At 37.2% G+C, this 14,676-nt stretch overlaps 1 protein-coding gene across 4 annotated transcripts in view; it reads left to right on the forward strand.

Annotated features, from left to right (window-relative positions):
• LOC106072408 (integrin alpha-9-like) overlaps nucleotides 1–14,676 on the forward strand; it is a 32,375-nt gene that overhangs the window by 17,279 nt on the left and 420 nt on the right. For 3 of the 4 annotated variants that reach the window (XM_013232777.2, XM_056037003.1, XM_056037005.1), the window contains 10 exons: nucleotides 584–709; nucleotides 2,186–2,308; nucleotides 2,446–2,625; nucleotides 2,957–3,186; nucleotides 3,939–4,161; nucleotides 4,551–4,614; nucleotides 4,789–4,892; nucleotides 8,579–8,707; nucleotides 9,494–9,586; nucleotides 14,269–14,385. In XM_013232777.2, coding sequence (XP_013088231.2) covers nucleotides 584–709; nucleotides 2,186–2,308; nucleotides 2,446–2,625; nucleotides 2,957–3,186; nucleotides 3,939–4,161; nucleotides 4,551–4,614; nucleotides 4,789–4,892; nucleotides 8,579–8,707; nucleotides 9,494–9,586; nucleotides 14,269–14,385 — 1,389 coding nt within the window. The remainder of the gene's footprint in view (nucleotides 1–583; nucleotides 710–2,185; nucleotides 2,309–2,445; nucleotides 2,626–2,956; nucleotides 3,187–3,938; nucleotides 4,162–4,550; nucleotides 4,615–4,788; nucleotides 4,893–8,578; nucleotides 8,708–9,493; nucleotides 9,587–14,268; nucleotides 14,386–14,676) is intronic. The other variant, XM_056036995.1, reaches the window with a different exon arrangement.

A 14,676-nucleotide genomic window follows, 5' to 3' on the forward strand; every position in this document is an offset into this window, starting at 1 on the left:
GGGGCGCCTTAAAAATCTCGACATTCAAAATCCCAGTCTTCACCAAGATTCGAACCCAGGACTCCAGGTTCGGAAACCAAGCGCTTAACCACTCTGCCACAGCGCCCCTTTAGAGTACAGTGTTGCTTCTGTAAAAAGATTTTTAGGAAGTTCGTATTGATTCGCATCATTATTTGATTACGTGTATGTTTTGGCACAAAGTAATGTGTAATTACGACTGAGCCATACCGGCCGCCGCGTGTAACGCAAACTCCTTTCATTTATTTATTTATTTTGTTGTTTTGATATTCAAAATTTACAATTCAATTATTTGTGAATGCAAAGAAACAAAACTTTTGTTCTAAAAACATCATTGTTGACAAATAGATTATCTAGATATTGATTCTCTAATAACTCGTCCACTGGTATGACCAATGCTCAGTTCTTGTCAGACTAAACATTCAATTCAAATATTTCACCAGAGTATCTCATTGAAGAACATTGAGGTGCTACAAAAAATGTAAATGTTTTGAGAGCAATGAAAGCAGATTGAGGTTGGAAATGTCAATAAATAGAAATTTATCACATAATGTTTCACTTTCAGGCTCAGATTCAACTAGACAGGTTTACACCTATTGAAATAAAGACTACATTTCAAATACAACCTACTCATAGTCCTGATGACGGTCCACTCTTGGATGCACTCAAAGCTAACAACATCGTAGAAGAAGTACGTAGAAGAAGTACGTAGAAGAAGTACGTAGAAGAAGTACGTAGAAGAAGTACGTAGAAGAAGTACGCAAAAACATTGGTATCAAATAGCTATAAATAACTTCAATCCTGCCTTTCCCTTTGGTTTAACATTGATATCAAATAGCTATAAATAACTTTATTCTTGCCTTTCCCTTTGGTTTAACATTGATATCAAATAGCTATAAATAACTTTATTCTTGCCTTTTCCCTTTGGTTTAACATTGGTATCAAATAGCTATAAATAACGTTATTCCTGCCTTTTCCCTTTGGTTTAACATTGGTATCAAATAGCTATAAATAACGTTATTCCTGCCTTTTCCCTTTGGTTTAACATTGGTATCAAATAGCTATAAATAACTTCATTCCTGCCTTTTCCCTTTGGTTTAACATTGGTATCAAATAGCTATAAATAACTTCATTCCTGCCTTTTCCCTTTGGTTTAACATTGGTATCAAATAGCTATAAATAACTTTATTCCTGCCTTTTCCCTTTGGTTTAACATTGGTATCAAATAGCTATAAATAACTTTATTCCTGCCTTTTCCCTTTGGTTTAACATTGGTATCAAATAGCTATAAATAACTTCATTCCTGCCTTTTCCCTTTGGTTTAACATTGGTATCAAATAGCTATAAATAACGTTATTCCTGCCTTTTCCCTTTGGTTTAACATTGGTATCAAATAGCTATAAATAACTTTATTCCTGCCTTTTCCCTTTGGTTTAACATTGGTATCAAATAGCTATAAATAACGTTATTCCTGCCTTTTCCCTTTGGTTTAACATTGGTATCAAATAGCTATAAATAACTTTATTCCTGCCTTTTCCCTTTGGTTTAACATTGGTATCAAATAGCTATAAATAACTTTATTCCTGCCTTTTCCCTTTGGTTTAACATTGGTATCAAATAGCTATAAATAACTTTATTCCTGCCTTTTCCCTTTGGTTTAACATTGGTATCAAATAGCTATAAATAACTTCATTCCTGCCTTTTCCCTTTGGTTTAACATTGGTATCAAATAGCTATAAATAACTTTATTCCTGCCTTTTCCCTTTGGTTTAACATTGGTATCAAATAGCTATAAATAACGTTATTCCTGCCTTTTCCCTTTGGTTTAACATTGGTATCAAATAGCTATAAATAACTTTATTCCTGCCTTTTCCCTTTGGTTTAACATTGGTATCAAATAGCTATAAATAACTTTATTCCTGCCTTTTCCCTTTGGTTTAACATTGGTATCAAATAGCTATAGATAACTTTATTCCTGCCTTTTCCCTTTGGTTTAACATTGGTATCAAATAGCTATAAATAACTTTATTCCTGCCTTTTCCCTTTGGTTTAACATTGATATCAAATAGCTATAAATAACTTTATTCCTGCCTTTTTCCTTTGGTTTAACATTGGTATCCAATCGCTATATTTCCTTCTCTCTGTTAATAATGAGACTGTATTTCAGGTCACAATAAAGAAGGAGTGTGGCTCTGATTTCCAATGTGAGGTAGACTTGATTGTTAGTGCTACGTTACAACACTCCCCCATACACACACAATGGACAGATATCATTGTGAATTATACAAAGGTTTCTATGTTTCTATATAGGCATACTTTCTTACATTACAATACATCTATCGAATGTAGATTTAGATTCACCATTCTAATATTGAAAACAACATTATCCACTGCTAACAGAAACGTTTTTTTTTTATTATTTTGTAGCAAGTTGTCATGAAAATTAACATCAGAAATAAAAATGAAACTGCATACGGAGTAAAAATTACAGCAGAAGTGGACTCCATCTTAACTTTTGTGAAATCCAAACCAGACGTGAACTGTGCTTTGGAATCATTAGAGTTCAATACAACTGGCATCGACTTGGCTGATACAGAGAAGACTTTGGTAATTTGTCAAGATAATTCATAGTTTTATATTCTGTGCATATAAACAGACAGTGATTGAATTGTATAATATCGGTTGCATACTTAGCATATTACCTTAAGATATTTGGTCTTTACTCTACAAACCATAAGAATGCATTTTTTTCTTGTGGCAAAACACACATATATTAAACACAGTATTATTATGTTTTAATATAGCTATGAAAGATGGTGTTGTGTGGTGGGCACAGCTGTCCTTTTCTAATATATTTCCCCAACTAAAAATAAATTATTATATTCAATTTAAACCAGTGATACTTTGCTGTTTTGTTTAAATTAAAAAAAAAAAACAGGTTACTTGCATTTCTTATGAAGCACTGAGCCCTAAGGATGAACTTGAGTTTCATATTGTGTTTGATATAAATCAAACCTATATCAACGACGACATCATTAAGAAGGACCTTAACGCTAAAGTAAGCACTACGCCTTACAATTATGAGCACAGTCCAGAAATCAATGTGGATGACAACGCTATATTGTTGACTGGACATGTTAACATTGCATCGATCCTCGAAATATCAAGGTAGGGAGGAATGAAAGCTATAAGAAGTGTATATAGGTATGTAACAATTTACTTGTGAATATGAACAAAGATGTATTTGATCCATACCCATCATTAGAAGCATTGTGATAAAACTTTATTTATCAATTCATGAAAACCAATGGTTTGGAGCTCGCTCTTCACCAGTGGCGTAGCTATGCTGGGGAAGAAGGGGGAAGAATTTGAGAATCCCCCCGGCCCCCAATTGAGGGGGTCACCGAATTAGTGTTTTTTACATTAAATATTAAATATTACGCAAAATGCAGGGGCTCCCAAGGTAGAGGTCAAGCCCCACGAGCCCCAAATGATGGCAAATTCCTAGCTATGTCCCTGCTCTTCATTAAACTTAGACGTTTATATATTAAGACCTACCTGTTCAAAATATAATGCACAGAACTTTTTGTCTTGTTGTTTTTTGTGTTTAAGTTTGTTTTTTTTATTTAAAAATTTTTAAGAGCTTCTTTTATGCATTACTTGAAAATGCTATTTAAGAAATTAAAACCGAAGATCTGTCGAAATGGACTTTGGCAAAACACAGAGCCTTTCAAGTGCTGTTTACAATATACTGTTAAGAAAGTTTTGTGAGAGTGGGTAAAGAAAGATAGCCTACTGAATCTGAACCCCACAGAAATTCTTGCATGACCCCTAACCATAACAAAATGCTTTTAAGCTTTATTATCCATTTTTACTATTTTAATACCAATAAAATATTTTTTTTTCTCAACTTGTATTAGCATTTCATCCCCCAAAGAGATTGCGATGCAAAGAACTGAAAGGAAATCTGATGGAGAGCCAGTGGTCACTGGCGGCGACCAACAACGAACTCCCATCAATGTGACGCATAAATTTCTTGTACAGAATAAAGGTCCTAGTTATCTACCACGCACTGAGATTGTTGTTCGAGTCCCACATCTTCTAGATGACAGGAGTGAGTTAGTGGCAAACATCACTGTTGAGGTGTGAGCACATGGAATATTTTACAAAACCTTAACAAATATTAAACAAAACAAAAGTTTAGTGCACACAAAAAATCCTAACTAATTTTTGTTGTTATTGTTTTTTTTTCTTTTTTAAAACGTCACATTCAAATCATAGACATAGACATGTAGACAGCAAAACTATGTCTAAGAGAGGAGCGTACATTTTTAGTCTAGAAGCTACGAAAAGATGGTGTTATAGTGTAGCCACGTTAAAAGCATGTTGATGAATAACACATTTTTCCACATCTGACTCAAATAAGACTTTTTAACTTTGCATAACTTCCAAATGAAAAGAAGCAAGTGCTAAATTAAGTGTGACACCAGTTCTAGTAGTATTTCTCAAAATAGATGGGCTTTCTGTTTCAGATGTTGACGCCATCCGGGAAGGTCCAATGTACATCAAGTGATCAAATTACAAGTACTACACCAGGTAAAATTGTATAGGCCTAAAACTAATCTATTTTGTTTCTGAGGTTGAAATGATAACTTTAGGGGAAAGGGTTTTCATTTTAAACTTTTTGTTTTGTTTTCTTTTTTTTTTTTTACAATGGCCTTGTTACTTCATCGAAAATCTATGTTTAATTTAAACTTGTACTTTTTAAAGACTTTCCAACTACTTATTCTACGACCACTGTTGACTGGGTTCTAGAGAATAAAAGACGTCGAAGATCAGTGCCAAACAAGTGCCAGGACAAGTTTTGTTTTCTGGTAGGAACACTTTATCGACTACTTTGTATATTTCAAATTGTTTTTACCATCACTAAGAATGCGGAAAATAATTTGAATGAAAATAACCAATAGAGATGTCACGTAGCTCTCATATATTGTTTGTAATGAGAATATTTCACAAATATTTTCAACAAATTCCATCCAAGTTCTCTCTCGGTCCATCCCGTGTGTCAAATAGTTTCCTGGTGCGCACCATTTGCGTCGGCAGAGTTAGAACGTTGCCCCCTTCTTGTTGCTTTTCGTCCCAAAAAAACAGGTTCACAATGGGACAATGAGTTTCTATCAGTTCAGTTGGAGGTTAATCGTTGCGAATAGCAGACGGCAAGGAGCATATTCTCCACGAAGTCTCCCGCGCTGATCTCTGCGGGCGTTGCTTTCCCTTCTCTAGTTGTCGTGGTAGTTGCTTCCCCTTCCTAATGACGATTGTCATTGAAGCCAGCCACTTAACACATAGACAGATAGTGTGGGTCTCTGTTGTAGATCCCAGGGCCACTGTTCTAAGACGCCGCGTCAGCAGACCTTTTCGTCTAGTGAAGGATTTGTAGTCCCACAGGAAACCAGCCACGAAATTAGCTGGTATTTTCTCTGCATTGCACTTTGCAGGTATGTCTGCAAGTATCTTGTGCAAGTATCTACTCTGCCCCATTGTCATCTTCGGCCGTGTCAGGAAGGTGTGCCAATGAATCTCCCTTGCACCGTCCCACGCGCCACTACGGCCAGTGCATCGCTTGAATTGATTCACTATCGTTCTTGGTATTCACGTTCTTGGTATTCACGTTGGTGAGGGCAAATGTACAAATGTATGTAAGTGGAATGCAGTGTCGGCGACAGTGAACTCTGCAGGCCAGATCTAAATGAACTCGTAATCGTAGCCACCATAGACATTTTATGTTCAATGTGATCGTCTCACATCTTTGATCACATGTAAGAAACATCACTCATCTCATCACCTTGGTCCTTCATTGAGTGATTGCCCTTGATTTTACATTATAGCAAAGAGTCAATCCGAACATCTACAAATAAGTTAATTGACATAATCTCCCTTGCGTAGAACCAATAAGTTTGCATTACACAGTTCCTTGCAGCATCTTGTCTTAGGGTGCGAATGAAATCTCTTAATATTTCTCTAGTTGTTTCATTTCAACCCTTTTAAAAATGTATGCAACAACATTTTCTGTGAAATTTCGATTATTTTTTTTATTATTTGTATTTGTAATTATACTGTTGAAAGAAAATAAGAGTTAATAAGGCCGAACTATGTCATAAGCATGGAATCAAAAAGTAACTTGTGTTTAATAAGGCCGAACTATGTCATAAGCATGGAATCAAAAAGTAACCTATGTTTAATAAGGCCGAACTATGTCATAAGCATGGAATCAAAAAGTAACTTATGTTTAATAAGGCCGAACTATGTCATAAGCATGGAATCAAAAAGTAACTTATGTTTAATAAGGCCGAACTATGTCATAAGCATGGAATCAAAAAGTAACCTATGTTTAATAAGGCCGAACTATGTCATAAGCATGGAATCAAAAAGTAGCCTATGTTTAGTAAGGCCGAACTATGTCATAAGCATGGAATCAAAAAGTAACCTATGTTGAATAAGGCCGATCTATGTCATAAGCATGGAATCAAAAAGTAACCTATGTTTAATAAGGCCGAACTATGTCATAAGCATGGAATCAAAAAGTAACTTATGTTTAATAAGGCCGAACTATGTCATAAGCATGGAATCAAAAAGTAACTTATGTTTAATAAGGCCGAACTATGTCATAAGCATGGAATCAAAAAGTAACCTATGTTTAATAAGGCCGAACTATGTCATAAGCATGGAATCAAAAAGTAACTTATGTTTAATAAGGCCGAACTATGTCATAAGCATGAAATCAAAAAGTAACTTATGTTTAATAAGGCCGAACTATGTCATAAGCATGGAATCAAAAAGTAACTTATGTTTAATAAGGCCGAACTATGTCATAAGCATGGAATCAAAAAGTAACCTATGTTTAATAAGGCCGAACTATGTCATAAGCATGGAATCAAAAAGTAACCTATGTTTAATAAGGCCGAACTATGTCATAAGCATGGAATCAAAAAGTAACCTATGTTTAATAAGGCCGAACTATGTCATAAGCATGGAATCAAAAAGTAACCTATGTTTAATAAGGCCGAACTATGTCATAAGCATGGAATCAAAAAGTAGCCTATGTTTAATAAGGCCGAACTATGTCATAAGCATGGAATCAAAAAGTAACCTATGTTGAATAAGGCCGATCTATGTCATAAGCATGGAATCAAAAAGTAACCTATGTTTAATAAGGCCGAACTATGTCATAAGCATGGAATCAAAAAGTAACTTATGTTTAATAAGGCCGAACTATGTCATAAGCATGGAATCAAAAAGTAGCCTATGTTTAATAAGGCCGAACTATGTCATAAGCATGGAATCAAAAAGTAACCTATGTTGAATAAGGCCGATCTATGTCATAAGCATGGAATCAAAAAGTAACCTATGTTGAATAAGGCCGAACTATGTCATAAGCATGGAATCAAAAAGTAACCTATGTTTAATAAGGCCGAACTATGTCATAAGCATGGAATCAAAAAGTAACCTATGTTTAATAAGGCCGAACTATGTCATAAGCATGGAATCAAAAAGTAACCTATGTTTAATAAGGCCGAACTATGTCATAAGCATGAAATCAAAAAGTAACCTATGTTGAATAAGGCCGATCTATGTCATAAGCATGGAATCAAAAAGTAGCCTATGTTGAATAAGGCCGATCTATGTCATAAGCATGAAATCAAAAAGTAACCTATGTTGAATAAGGCCGATCTATGTCATAAGCATGGAATCAAAAAGTAGCCTATGTTGAATAAGGCCGATCTATGTCATAAGCATGAAATCAAAAAGTAACCTATGTTGAATAAGGCCGAACTATGTCATAAGCATGAAATCAAAAAGTAACCTATGTTTAATAAGGCCGAACTATGTCATAAGCATGAAATCAAAAAGTAACCTATGTTGAATAAGGCCGATCTATGTCATAAGCATGAAATCAAAAAGTAACCTATGTTTAATAAGGCCGAACTATGTCATAAGCATGGAATCAAAAAGTAACCTATGTTTAATAAGGCCGAACTATGTCATAAGCATGAAATCAAAAAGTAACCTATGTTTAATAAGGCCGAACTATGTCATAAGCATGAAATCAAAAAGTAACCTATGTTTAATAAGGCCGAACTATGTCATAAGCATGAAATCAAAAAGTAACCTATGTTGAATAAGGCCGATCTATGTCATAAGCATGGAATCAAAAAGTAACCTATGTTGAATAAGGCCGATCTATGTCATAAGCATGGAATCAAAAAGTAACCTATGTTTAATAAGGCCGAACTATGTCATAAGCATGAAATCAAAAAGTAACCTATGTTTAATAAGGCCGAACTATGTCATAAGCATGAAATCAAAAAGTAACCTATGTTTAATAAGGCCGAACTATGTCACAAGCATGAAACCAAAAAGTAACCTATGTTTAATAAGGCCGAACTATGTCATAAGCATGAAATCAAAAAGTAACCTATGTTTAATAAGGCCGAACTATGTCACAAGCATGGAATCAAAACGTATGTTTAAAATGTGTTTCTATTTGATTGTCTCACAGAAGTGTGAGGACGGCCCTGACCTTTGCTCTGTACATACCTGCGAAGTGAAGACAGATCTACAGCCAAACAGTCATATGGAGCTCAATGTCAACATGGACATAGATTTAGCCAAACTGTTGATTGAAAAAGTAAATAACGGGCCATCACTCTTAGTGATCTCGTGTGCTGTTGTTTTTTTTTTAAATAATTTTAACGTTTTGAAACTCACACACTGGTGTAGAAAACAATGCTACCATTAAAAGATATATGTTAGGCTACTGCCCAGTTTCTCTGTCTCTTTTTAGAGAGCTAATCTCAACTTACTCTGTCTGTCTGTCTGTCTGGTAAAAAGTTTGTGCACATTAGTTCTTCCGCACTAATTGTCGGATCAAGTTGAAACATTGCACAATTATTCATTCAAGACATGAATACAAAAAATATAACCAACAATTTTTTTTATACCGACAAGGGAAATGAATCTTTCAGTATTCACATATATTGCTAAATATGTAGGGTTTTGTCCCCTTGGAAAATTGAACACCTTAATTCTTCTACACCCATTCTCAGATCAAGTTGAATATTTAAATAATTATTTATTGTACCTAACATAACATGAATATTTTTTTAAAATCGATTAGTCAATTAATTATTGAGATATAGTTGTAAATGCGGAGTTCTTTCCATTTAATAATTTTTTTTGTTATGGAAATCTTTACATATACTATTTTCGTTATATAGATGTAAATTGGCTTTATATTATTCTGCAAAAGGTTTACTTTCTGACGCATAGGAAAATGCTTTTAAAACAAGCATAAAATGTTTTTTAAGCCAGCCATATAGTCTTGTAGCCTGCTGCTACATTTTATTATCAACGATTTTTTAATATTTGTATCAATATGTATTAAATTTGCATATGTATATTTTGTCTACACTAGGAGTTCAACACTCTACATTTTATAAGTGACATAGAAATCAAAGAACCCAAACATTTTCTGTTTAAACCTTGGAGAGTTACACAACAGAAAGAGGTTTGCAGTTTACATTATATTGATAGAAATATATCGAAATATTATATACACATCACTAAAACATATTGGACCTCATTCACAAATAGTAAACAAACAACATTTAGCCACGTGGTTCTCTATCTCTTCTATGCAAATTACGTAATACAAACAGGCTGTCACATGACAGTTTTTTTTTCCATTGTTTTATCAATATTATCACGTGGCTAAATGTTGTTTGTTTATGATTGGGGAATGAGGTCCATTTAGCCTTACCTAAAGTACCATACTAAGTTCATTCTAATATTGCGAAATTAACTAATTCCCTGCTGGTGTTGCCTTGTTTTGACAATTAACCTAAAAATAAACAAAAACAAGTATCATAAAATAGATGTAAGTTGGCCTCCTTCAGTCGTACAATGACTATGGATCATCTCAAACACTTTTTCACGTAGGCTACCTGTGGAGCCCTATTTTGGAGAGACACTCCCGTCCACATATATCAAAGGTTGGGTGGCCCTCACTTTAGTGATAGAGGAGCCGGCCATTTTCCTTATGGCACGCTTTTCTTCCATAGCCAATGCCCATGTTTTTTCACTGTCCATAGCCCTCTTGGTCACCGTCTCTCTCCATCTAGTGCGGTATAGGGCTATGTCTTCCCAGGTGTCAGTATCAATGTTCACTGTTTTGAGGTTCTGTTTTATTACATCCATCATTTATCATCAAATAAAAAAGTTTCATTAATCGAGTCCTTCTCTAGCCAGCTCATTCTATTTATTTCTTACAATGCTGCTCTATGACAAGGAGTCTTTGCACAATCAGGTTTAGATCAATAGTCCAGCTCATGACTTCTACATTTGTCCAGCTCATGACTTCTACGTTTGTCCAGCTCATGACTTCTACATTTTTCCAGCTCATGACTTCTACATTTGTCCAGCTCATGACGTCTACATTTGTCCAGCTCATGACTTCTACATTTGTCCAGCTCATGATTTTTACATTTATCCAGCTCATGACTTCTACATTTGTCCAGCTCATGACGTCTACATTTGTCCAGCTCATGGCGTCTACATTTGTCCAGCTCATGACGTCTACATTTGTCCAGCTCATGACGTCTACATTTGTCCAGCTCATGGCGTCTACATTTGTCCAGCTCATGGCGTCTACATTTCTCCAGCTCATGACTTCTACATTTGTCCAGCTCATGGCGTCTACATTTGTCCAGTTCATGACGTCTACATTTGTCCAGCTCATGGCGTCTACATTTGTCCAGCTCATGGCGTCTACATTTGTCCAGCTCATGGCGTCTACATTTGTCCAGCTCATGGCGTCTACATTTGTCCAGCTCATGACGTCTACATTTGTCCAGCTCATGGCGTCTACATTAGTCCAGCTCATGACGTCTACATTTGTCCAGCTCATGACGTCTACATTTGTCCAGCTCATGGCGTCTACATTTGTCCAGCTCATGGCGTCTACATTTGTCCAGCTCATGACGTCTACATTTGTCCAGTTCATGACGTCTACATTTGTCCAGCTCATGACGTCTACATTTGTCCAGCTCATGACTTCTACATTTGTCCAGCTCATGACGTCTACATTTGTCCAGCTCATGACGTCTACATTTGTCCAGCTCATGACTTCTACATTTGTCCAGCTCATGACGTCTACATTTGTCCAGCTCATGACGTCTACATTTGTCCAGCTCATGACTTCTACATTTGTCCAGCTCATGACTTTTACATTTGTCCAGCTCATGGCGTCTACATTTGTCCAGCTCATGGCGTCTACATTTGTCCAGCTCATGACGTCTACATTTGTCCAGCTCATGGCGTCTACATTTGTCCAGCTCATGGCGTCTACATTTGTCCAGCTCATGACTTCTACATTTGTCCAGCTCATGACGTCTACATTTGTCCAGCTCATGACGTCTACATTTGTCCAGCTCATGACGTCTACATTTGTCCAGCTCATGACGTCTACATTTGTCCAGCTCATGACGTCTACATTTGTCCAGCTCATGACGTCTACATTTGTCCAGCTCATGACGTCTACATTTGTCCAGCTCATGACGTCTACATTTGTCCAGCTCATGACTTCTACATTTGTCCAGCTCATGACTTCTACATTTGTCCAGCTCATGACGTCTACATTTGTCCAGCTCATGACTTCTATATTTGTCCAGCTCATGACGTCTACATTTGTCCAGCTCATGACTTCTACATTTGTCCAGCTCATGACGTCTACATTTGTCCAGCTCATGACTTCTACATTTGTCCAGCTCATGACGTCTACATTTGTCCAGCTCATGACTTCTACATTTGTCCAGCTCATGACTTCTACATTTGTCCAGCTCATGACGTCTACATTTGTCCAGCTCATGACGTCTACATTTGTCCAGCTCATGACTTCTACATTTGTCCAGCTCATGACTTCTACATTTGTCCAGCTCATGACGTCTACATTTGTCCAGCTCATGACTTCTACATTTGTCCAGCTCATGACGTCTACATTTGTCCAGCTCATGACGTCTACATTTGTCCAGCTCATGGCGTCTACATTTGTCCAGCTCATGGCGTCTACATTTGTCCAGCTCATGACGTCTACATTTGTCCAGCTCATGGCGTCTACATTAGTCCAGCTCATGACGTCTACATTTGTCCAGCTCATGACGTCTACATTTGTCCAGCTCATGGCGTCTACATTTGTCCAGCTCATGGCGTCTACATTTGTCCAGCTCATGACGTCTACATTTGTCCAGTTCATGACGTCTACATTTGTCCAGCTCATGACGTCTACATTTGTCCAGCTCATGACTTCTACATTTGTCCAGCTCATGACGTCTACATTTGTCCAGCTCATGACGTCTACATTTGTCCAGCTCATGACTTCTACATTTGTCCAGCTCATGACGTCTACATTTGTCCAGCTCATGACGTCTACATTTGTCCAGCTCATGACTTCTACATTTGTCCAGCTCATGACTTTTACATTTGTCCAGCTCATGGCGTCTACATTTGTCCAGCTCATGGCGTCTACATTTGTCCAGCTCATGACGTCTACATTTGTCCAGCTCATGGCGTCTACATTTGTCCAGCTCATGGCGTCTACATTTGTCCAGCTCATGACTTCTACATTTGTCCAGCTCATGACGTCTACATTTGTCCAGCTCATGACGTCTACATTTGTCCAGCTCATGACGTCTACATTTGTCCAGCTCATGACGTCTACATTTGTCCAGCTCATGACGTCTACATTTGTCCAGCTCATGACGTCTACATTTGTCCAGCTCATGACGTCTACATTTGTCCAGCTCATGACGTCTACATTTGTCCAGCTCATGACTTCTACATTTGTCCAGCTCATGACTTCTACATTTGTCCAGCTCATGACGTCTACATTTGTCCAGCTCATGACTTCTATATTTGTCCAGCTCATGACGTCTACATTTGTCCAGCTCATGACTTCTACATTTGTCCAGCTCATGACGTCTACATTTGTCCAGCTCATGACTTCTACATTTGTCCAGCTCATGACGTCTACATTTGTCCAGCTCATGACTTCTACATTTGTCCAGCTCATGACTTCTACATTTGTCCAGCTCATGACGTCTACATTTGTCCAGCTCATGACGTCTACATTTGTCCAGCTCATGACTTCTACATTTGTCCAGCTCATGACTTCTACATTTGTCCAGCTCATGACGTCTACATTTGTCCAGCTCATGACTTCTACATTTGTCCAGCTCATGACGTCTACATTTGTCCAGCTCATGACGTCTACATTTGTCCAGCTCATGACTTCTACATTTGTCCAGCTCATGGCGTCTACATTTGTCCAGCTCATGACTTCTACATTTGTCCAGCTCATGATGTCTACATTTGTCCAGCTCATGACTTCTACATTTGTCCAGCTCATGACGTCTACATTTGTCCAGCTCATGACTTTTACATTTGTCCAGCTCATGACGTCTACATTTGTCCAGCTCATGACGTCTACATTTGTCCAGCTCATGACGTCTACATTTGTCCAGCTCATGACTTCTACATTTGTCCAGCTCATGACTTCTACATTTGTCCAGCTCATGACGTCTACATTTGTCCAGCTCATGACGTCTACATTTGTCCAGCTCATGACGTCTACATTTGTCCAGTTCATGACGACTACATTTGTCCAGCTCATGACGTCTACATTTGTCCAGCTCATGACTTCTACATTTGTCCAGCTCATGACTTCTACATTTGTCCAGCTCATGACTTCTACATTTGTCCAGCTCATGACTTCTACATTTGTCCAGCTCATGACTTCAGCAAAACTTTTGATTTGTACATCCCCACAATAACTTCAACAGTCTCAGATCTGAATTTAAAATCAAGAGTTGAATTTGGGCCAATCTAAAAGTAAAGGCGAGAGATACTAGTTACGTAAATGCCGGTGTCCAATAGGCATAGTAATCAAGACTAGTGAAGACTATTCCTTTAAAGTTATGTTAGAAATCATAGAGAATACCTCATTAATTCTTGAGTCAGACAGGAATACCAATGAATTGGCAGAATTTAAGTCGTTGGTTAAGATGCATGACCTAGGCACACGTGTAGGACGTTATCATCCTCTTTTGAAGCAACGTCTGTATTTAAATATCTTGACAATTTGACTTAATACAGGTATTTGTTCAATATAAAATTGTATTCGACAAATACTTTCAGTCAGTAACATCCTTCCACTTCGTTCAGCCTGGAGATCAAGTGAACATTTGGATCATTATTGGGAGCCTCATGGCAAGTTTGATTGTTCTAGCCATCGTGTGTGTCATTCTGTGGAAGGTAAGCATAATTGTTCTAGCCATCGTGTGTGTCATTCTGTGGAAGGTAAGCTTGATTGTTCTAGCCATCGTGTGTGTCATTCTGTGGAAGGTAAGTTTGATTGTTCTAGCCATCGTGTGTGTCATTCTGTGGAAGGTAAGCTTGATTGTTCTAGCCATCGTGTGTGTCATTCTGTGGAAGGTAAGCTTGATTGTTCTAGCCATCGTGTGTGTCTTTCTGTGGAAGGTAAGCTTGATTGTTCTAGCCATCGTGTGTGTCATTCTGTGGAAGGTAAGTTTGATTGTTCTAGCC

This window comes from Biomphalaria glabrata, chromosome 1, assembly GCF_947242115.1.
Source record: "Biomphalaria glabrata chromosome 1, xgBioGlab47.1, whole genome shotgun sequence".
NCBI classification, from domain to species: Eukaryota; Metazoa; Mollusca; class Gastropoda; family Planorbidae; genus Biomphalaria; species Biomphalaria glabrata.